The sequence below is a fragment of the Adiantum capillus-veneris genome, chromosome 2, assembly GCF_014529385.1.
Source record: "Adiantum capillus-veneris isolate H3 chromosome 2, ASM1452938v2, whole genome shotgun sequence".
NCBI lineage: Eukaryota > Viridiplantae > Streptophyta > Polypodiopsida > Polypodiales > Pteridaceae > Adiantum > Adiantum capillus-veneris.
The window spans coordinates 29,967,402-29,975,238 of NC_140932.1; the positions used below are offsets into that span (position 1 = coordinate 29,967,402).

Consider the following 7,837-nt stretch of genomic DNA (forward strand, 5'->3'; position numbering starts at 1 on the left):
AGGCCTTATTGTCAAACATGTCAAGTGTTTGGCCATAGTGATGAAAGATGTTGGTACAATCCAAATTATCGGGGACGCATTCCAGAAAGGGTGCAGCAAAGAATGAATCCACCTGCAGCGAATGTCATGATTGCAGGAGGGCCTTAGGGAAGGCCACAGAATTTTAGAAACTGGGGAAATTCAGGTCCTATTCAGAGACTTCAAGCCCAAGAAGGGTGGGGTAATCAAAGGAATCAGGACAGAATGGGAGGAAATTTACCGTGTACCTATTGTGGAACACAAGGGCACAGACAGGGACCTGAATGCACCCTGTGGTGCAAACACAGGAGTGAGAGGGGGATCCCTATAGTACAATATAATAATAAAGGCGGCCAGCCTCAACAAAGGCCTCCTGCACAGTTAAATGTTGTCATGTTGGAAGAAGAAGAACAGGAATCTGAAGAGTTCCTGATGAATGCCAAAGTGGAGCCTGATAGGGCCCGGATGCCTAATGAGCGCTGCTGTGGAAGAGGGGAATCAAGCAACCTGTTCCAATGTGATTGTACAGAGCGTGTCTCGATTGAAGGAGTTAAAGAGGGGGATAATGTTCCTGGAGCTATGGTGGTAACCAGGTCGTCAGGAAAGGAAAAGGGGAATAAGGTTCAGAAAAAAGAAGAACAACAACCAATCGACTGGAAGGTTCAGGACCAGATTAGAATGGGAGTATTGAAGGAGATAAATAAAGTGAACAAGCGACAGGAGGATAAAAGAAGGGAAACTGAGGAAGTCCCTGAGGCAATAGTAAGGTATCCGACGGACAGAATACAGGAAGGAGTTGGTAAAGGACATGATCAGGCACTGACTATACAGAAGAAAGCTGCAGTCAAGATGTCTGAGGAGTTTTTTGATGCATTAATGGAAGCACCTACTCAGATCAGTTTGAGGCAGATTTTGAGTTTGGTACCAAGCTTTGCAGACCAATTCATGCAAAAGTTACAACAACAGTATGGGGGAAAGAATCCGATTGACTTACAGACAGATGAAGATCCGGATCAGGAGATTGAGGTAGCAGAAATGCAACCTGCAGATGTTGATTACAAAGTTCCAGTGATCAGTGTAAAGATGGAGCAGATATTTATGCCAGGAGTGTTTATTGATGGAGGATCAAGAGTGAATGTACTTCCAGAGGAAACATGCAGGAAGATGAACATTACCTGTTGGGATCCGACACCATTTCAAGTGAAAATGGAAGATCAGAGGAGGATCCAGCCATTAGGGATTGTCAGGAATAAGGAAATTGAGATTGGAGGTCTCAAGTTTAAAGTCAATTTTGTGGTGTTGCAGTTGGAAAAGTCTTCTCAGTCACATCCTATGATTCTTGGGAGACCTTGGCTTAGAGCAGCAAAAGTCAAGCAACATTGGGGAGCAGATTATGTGATATTGAGACAGGCAAGAAAAAGGTGAGAATGAAGATGGTGGCCAGCAAAATACTTCCACCTGATTGCAGACCTTTGCATGCAAAAACAATCAATATGGCTCCAGAATTGGAAGAAGATGAGGAAGAGGAATTTTTGAGGGTAAATTCTTCTGTCATTCCAATATTTGAAGTGGATGTACAAAATATTGCAGAGAAATATGTAGCTAATGATCCCAAAGTGGAGAAATTGAAGAAAAAATTGGGCAAGAGAAAGCTGTTTCCTGAAGGATCTGATTTGGAGGCAGAACAGAAACAGGCAGAGATCAGGGCAGAGAAAGATTTTGAGGAATATCTTTCAAAAAGTTCAAGGGTAAGGGAAGATGATTTGGAAGACATGGATCTAGGAACAGAGGGGAATTCTCAGAAGGTCAGGGTCAGTGTCAATCTGGATCAGAATTTTAAAAGAGGACTGCAAGGTTTACTCAGGGAATACAAGGATGTATTTGCTTGGCAGTACAGTGACATGAAAGGAGTGGATCCAGCTTTTTGTGAACACAAGATCAACCTGAAGGCTGATGCAGTCCCAGTGGTACAACAAAGATACAGATTAAACCCAAGTTATGCTAAGCAGGTGAAAGAGGAATTGGACAAGCTTTTGGAAGTAGGTTTCATTTACCCGGTTGACAAGGTGACATGGTTATCTCCAATAGTGGTTGTTCCAAAGAAGAATTGGAAGATCAGGGTTTGTGTGGATTGGAGGAAGCTGAATGCTGCCACACTGACTGATCCTTTTCCACTTCCATATTGTGATACAATGTTGGATGCGGTTGCAGGACATGAAATGTATAGCTTTTTGGATGGTTTTAGTGGCTATAATCAGATCAGGATGGCAGTGGAGGACAGAGAAAAAACAGCCTTTATTACAAAATGGGGAGTGTTTTCTTACAATGTGATGGGGTTTGGATTGAAAAATGCATCTCCTACTTTTCAGAAGTGGGTTCAACAAGTGTTTGCTCCTTTCTTGATAACTTTTATGAGGGTGTTCCTGGATGATTTCAGTGTTTTTGGGAGAAAAGATGAGCATTTGGGACATCTCAGGCTCTGTTTGCAGAAGTGCAGGGAAGCTAGACTTTCTTTGAACCCTGAAAAGTGTGCATTTGCAGTAAGCAGTGGGATTCTTTTGGGACATGTGATATCAAAAGAAGGGATTGCCATTGATTCCAGGAAGGTGGAGGCAATTCTGAAGGCACCAGTACCTAAGAACTTGAAGCAGTTGTCAAGGTTTTTGGGACAAGTAAAGTGGCATAACAGATTTTTGAGGTATTTGGCATATGTTTGTCAATCACTGACAAAGCTTACCAAGAAGGATGTACCATTCTTATGGTCTACTGATCAGCAAAAGGCCTTTGAATTATTGAAGAAGATGTTGGTGGTGGCACCAATTTTAATTTCTCCAGATTGGAATTTGCCATTCCATATATTTGTGGATGCAAGTCATTGTGCAGTGGGAGCAGTCCTGATGCAAGAGATTGAGAAGGGATGGTTTAGACCTATCTATTATGCAAGCAGGGTGCTATCCTCTACTGAAAGGAACTATTCAGTAACTGAAAGAGAAGGTTTAGGCATGGTTTATGCATTGAAGAAGTTCAGGCATTACTTGTTGGCCAATAAGGTGGTGTTTCATGTGGATCATCAAGCTTTGATCTATATGGTTAATAAACCACAGTTGTCAGGCAGGTTGGCAAGATGGGTTCTTTTACTTCAGGAATTTGACTATAGTGTGGTGCATACACCGAGGAAAGAGCATGCCATTGCATATTACTTGAGTAGATTGGAGACAGGAGAACCACCAGATGGAGTGCCTGATGAATTACCTGATGCAGGACTGTTTCAAGTGGTGACAGGTCTGATAGCAGAAGATTGGTATGATGAGATGTTTCAGTTCTTGGTGGAGGGTTTTTTCCAGAAGAGATGACTTCAGATAGAAGGAAGAGGTTGGCATTGAGGAGCAGATCATTTATGGTAATATCAGGAATGTTATACAAGAAAGGAATAGATCAGGTGATCAGAAGGTGTGTTTCAGGGAAAGCTGAACAAAAGGCAGTTCTTTCAGAGGCTCATTGGGGCAATGCTGGAGGACACTTTTCTCATGAAGTAACTGCTAGAAAAGTATTTCAGGTAGGGTTATGGTGGCCAAGTATTCATAAGGATGCTTAAAACTATTGCAGGCAGTGTTTTGTCTGTCAGAGGGATGGAAGGCCAAATGATGCAGATAGGATGCCTTTGCAACCAGTGGTACCACTTGAACCTTTTCAAAAGTGGGCGTTGGATTTCATGGGACCTATTATTCCTTCTGCAAGAAATACTCAAAACAGATATATTCTGGTGGCTACTGATTATGCAACAAAATGGGTTGAAGCAGTGGCACTAAGGGATAATACTGCAGGTAGTGTGGCAAGATTCCTCTATAGGAATATTATGACCAGATTTGGGTGTCCTGTGGAATTGGTTTCAGATCAAGGAGTACATTTCCTCAACAAAGTGATCAAGAAGTTGACTGAGTCACACCTGATAATACACAAGAAGTCTACAGTGTATTATCCACAAGCAAATGGACAGGCAGAGAGTACTAATAAGATCCTGATCAGAATTTTGAAGAAGATTGTGGAGGACAATAGGAAGGATTGGGATACAAAGCTTGATTCTGCTTTGTGGGATTTCAGGACAGCTTTCAAGGTGACAACAGGTCAGACACCTTTCAGGCTAGTATATGGACTAGAAGCAGTAGTACCAATGGAATTTGTAGTTCCTAGTCTGAGAATTGCAGCTGAGCATAGACTGTCTCCAGAAGAGTCTATACCTTTCAGGGAGGAATCCTTGTTGAAATTGGAGGAGGATAGGATTCTGAGTGCTTATTTGGCAGAAGCAGTGCAGAACAGAAAGAAAGCATGGGTGTCTCGACACATTAAGTTCAAATTTTTTAAAAAAGGAGATTGGGTCATGGTATATAACAGTAAGTTGGGGCCAAGACCAGGGAAACTCAAGCTGAGATATGTAGGGCCTTATCAGATAGTAGAAGTCAGAGGGCCAGGAACTTTTGTGTTACAGGATGAAGTTGGGAACCAGTTTGGAAAACCACTGAATGGGTATCGGTTGAAGTTATTTGAAGGGGAGGTTCCTAAAAAAGAGTGTCAAAATGAGGTGGGAATATATTTTCTCGATTCGGGGGTACGAGGTATTATGAATAGAGAAGTGAAGGTGGAGTGAGACCACGTTTTCGTGTTTTCAAACTGATAGAGGACTTGACATCTCAAGTAATAGTGCGTCAGCGTTAGTGCCCGCCATGCAGAAGAGAAAGAGTGTGTTGCTAGGTGAAGAGCAAGCCCAGCGTACGCCGCCGTTAGCTAGAGAAGCTGCAGATTTTAAAGCGATGGTGCAAAGGAGGGGGCTGAGATCGGCAAGGCCAAGCCCTGGAACAATGGTGGAGATCGACGATGAGGAAGAGGATGTACAGCAGCCGACACCGCTTCAAATGAAGGCCAGAAAAGCAACAGAGCATCATCTCATGGATTTTAAGGTGGAGATCGATTCCTTCCAACCCAAACATGCACGATGGCTGCAGTCTATTTAGCTATTGGAGTATGCACAGTTGCCATGGACACACTGGCGTTTCACGACTCAAACAGGCATGATGATGGCGCAACTTATAGATTGTAATGGATTGGTGGGACACGGAGTTTACTTGTCAGCAGCATTAGTGGCGACAGTATTTGGATTGCCTGAAGGAATTGATAATGCGGTGGACAAAGCATTTGAGGAGGACATGGATGCAGAATTCGGGAAGAGTGAAGGTACTCGCAATTATTTTTCTTTGAAAAATGTGTCTGATGCAGAGAGCTTGCAGCAAATAAAATGGTTTTTGGAAAGGGTCATGTTATTGGTGAAGTTGGATTACATATCAAGAGAGAATTATGCAATTCTCAGCATGGCAGAGAAGGGTAAGAGATTTGGATGGGCAACAATGTTGTATGAAAGAATACATTCAGAGGTATTTTTCAAAGAAAAGAAAAGAGTGCAGAGAAGTACAAAAGTGGGACCTTTGATTGTTGCAATTTTCATGCATGTAAAGAGTAATGGTGTATTGAGGGCGATGACACCATCAGGGTCAAGACAGGTGGCTGACAAACAGGAAGGACACAGTCAGGAAGTATTTGGGTAGCATGAACTGTTGGATTCTGAGCAGATGATTGACAGGGAAATGAAGATAAAGAAGTATCATGAGTCCAAGACAGGCATATATAAGAGTATGTGGTCAGCAAAGTATTCACATGGGGAATGTATGGAAACTATGGGGTTGAATACAGATGTAGAGATTCCAAAATTCTGGGCTGAAGAGGAAGATGGACAGATAAAGCTTGTGGGGGCTCAGACAACTCCGGTGAAGCGTTCCATCAAGTTGAAGAAAAGAAGGTTAGATGTCGTGCAGACCAAGGAGACCGAGAGTGGAAAGAAGCAAGAGGATATCAAACAGTCTCTTGTTAAACATTTTTTTCAAGATGTTACATACTCAAAAGCCTTAGAGTCTGTAGAGATATTAGAGGAGTTTGTGGAGCAGCAGAACATGAACAGTGTACTTTTGGAGAGGACAAATGGAAAACTTGTGGAGGAGAAAGAAGAATTAGCAAGGCAGTTGAGTAAAAAGACAATGACAGTGGAGGAAATTGAAGAGTTGCAGGAGAAGCTCAAGGCAGCATCAGAGCAAAATCAGAAAATGGAAGAAAAGTTAAAGATGTTTCAGGGTCATTTTCACAGAAGAGAGAGCAATCCAAAAATGTACAAAGTGTGGCAGAATGAGTGGAAAGCAGTATTGACTATGGAGTTGGGGAATTTAGCAAATACTAATGTAGCTTTAGAAGCAGACAACAGGGTTCTGCTGAATAGAGTGGCATCCTGTAAAGATGTGGAAAAGCAAATTAGAGAATGCACAGATGATGAGTTGTCAATTGATGGATGGTACTTGTCACCCGAGGAGGTTGAAGACATGAAGGATCAACTGAGGAAGCAGGGAGAACAAATTTGGAAAAATCTGGGAGTCAGGCTAGAAGAAGTGATGTCTAAACCATATGAAATATTTGCCAAAGAAGAAAACAAGGAGGAGTATGAGTTACTGAAATTTCAGTATGAGGAGTTACATGAAAAATATAACTCTCTCCTTGAGCAACAGTCACAGAACAACAAACAGATTGAAAAAGAGGGTGTTCAGGAAGATGATGTACTAAAGACTCCAATGTTGGATACTTTAGTGGATACAATTGCACAACATGTGGAAAAAGATAATCAGGAATTGGAAAAGTTTTCTGAAGAGATTGTAGATCAGGGGCAAAACAGTGTGGTTGCAGAAAAGGAGAAGACTGTACCTGAAACAAATCTGATGCAGCAGGCGCTGATTAATGAAGAAGAAAGCTTGCAACAGCTGATAGTAGATGATCAGGGAGATACAGAATTGCAAAATGTGGAGGACAAAGTTGAAGAAATGCTTACTCAAGAAGATGGTGTGCTGGAGGTTGAACAAAAGGAGTGATAAAGGGAATTGTGGGTTCAGGTCGCCAAAAAGTTTCTTTTTGGTACCACCGGGTGTGCCAGGTGGTAAAGGGGACCTTTACCATAATTAATATGCAGTCAGGGAACTGTCAGGATGACTTCAGATTCCAATTAGGAAGTCATCAGGTCAGAGTCAACTCAGGAGATAATCAGAAACCTATTAGGAAGTAAGTAGGAAAAGACATTATGTGAAAGGATGTAACTTTTCGTAGGGGCTTTTGTATCTTTTGTGATCTTCGATGATGTAAGGAAGTAAGGGGATGACGCTGATGTGTGTGATGATGATGGGAAATGGAAGGCGGCAGTTATATCTATCTGTCTATTGTCTATTCTGATTCTGATCTATATCTGATGAATAACTGATGAAATCCTGAGTATAAATATGAGATATATGTATTCCCTTTGATCTTGTCGATGAAGTATCTGAAGGTTTGAAGTGCATACATACTGTGTAGTCCTGTATTGGTGTTGGTTAAGTGTTAGGCAATTATCAGGGAATATGCAGAATCTGTCTAAGCCTTTCCTGATCAACCCCATTACATTTAAAAGGTGGAGTCGGTACATGGCGCTCAAGCGGATGTACCACATCAGGTTGGCACATGTGTATGCATCCAGCTTGTAGACGGCTAGAGAGTCACCATGTGGGAACGTGTTCTTAGAAGATGGGCAGCGAATCACTTAGTAATTACTAGAGTAATTACTACAGTAAACTCAAAGTATATAAATAGGGCTCATTACATTGATATCGGGTTGGCAATTGTAATCACTTGTATTAGCGCTTTGAGCTATAATTGCACTCGAGCATCGGTGGCAGTATTGTTGGCTATACTTTTTCTCTGT

The 7,837-nt window shown here is 42.0% G+C and overlaps 1 protein-coding gene across 1 annotated transcript; it reads left to right on the forward strand.

The window, feature by feature from the left end:
* Positions 1 to 411: 411 nt before the first annotated feature.
* LOC147462576 (uncharacterized) lies at positions 412 to 6,977 on the forward strand. The gene is made up of 4 exons (XM_086526676.1): positions 412 to 1,044; position 1,556; positions 1,636 to 1,712; positions 6,144 to 6,977. The coding sequence occupies exons 1-4, from the start codon at positions 412 to 414 to the stop codon at positions 6,975 to 6,977; spliced, it is 1,545 nt and encodes a 514-aa protein (XP_086382802.1).
* Positions 6,978 to 7,837: the final 860 nt, after the last annotated feature.

Excerpts from the sequence above, each read along its gene's own strand:
- LOC147462576 (XM_086526676.1), top strand. The coding sequence starts at position 412 with ATGTTGGAAGAAGAAGAACAGGAATCTGAAGAGTTCCTGATGAATGCC. Across the intron at positions 1,713-6,143 it reads TGGAGGCAGAACAGAAACAG|GCAGCATCAGAGCAAAATCA; the intron begins GCAGAGATCAGG and ends GAGAAGCTCAAG.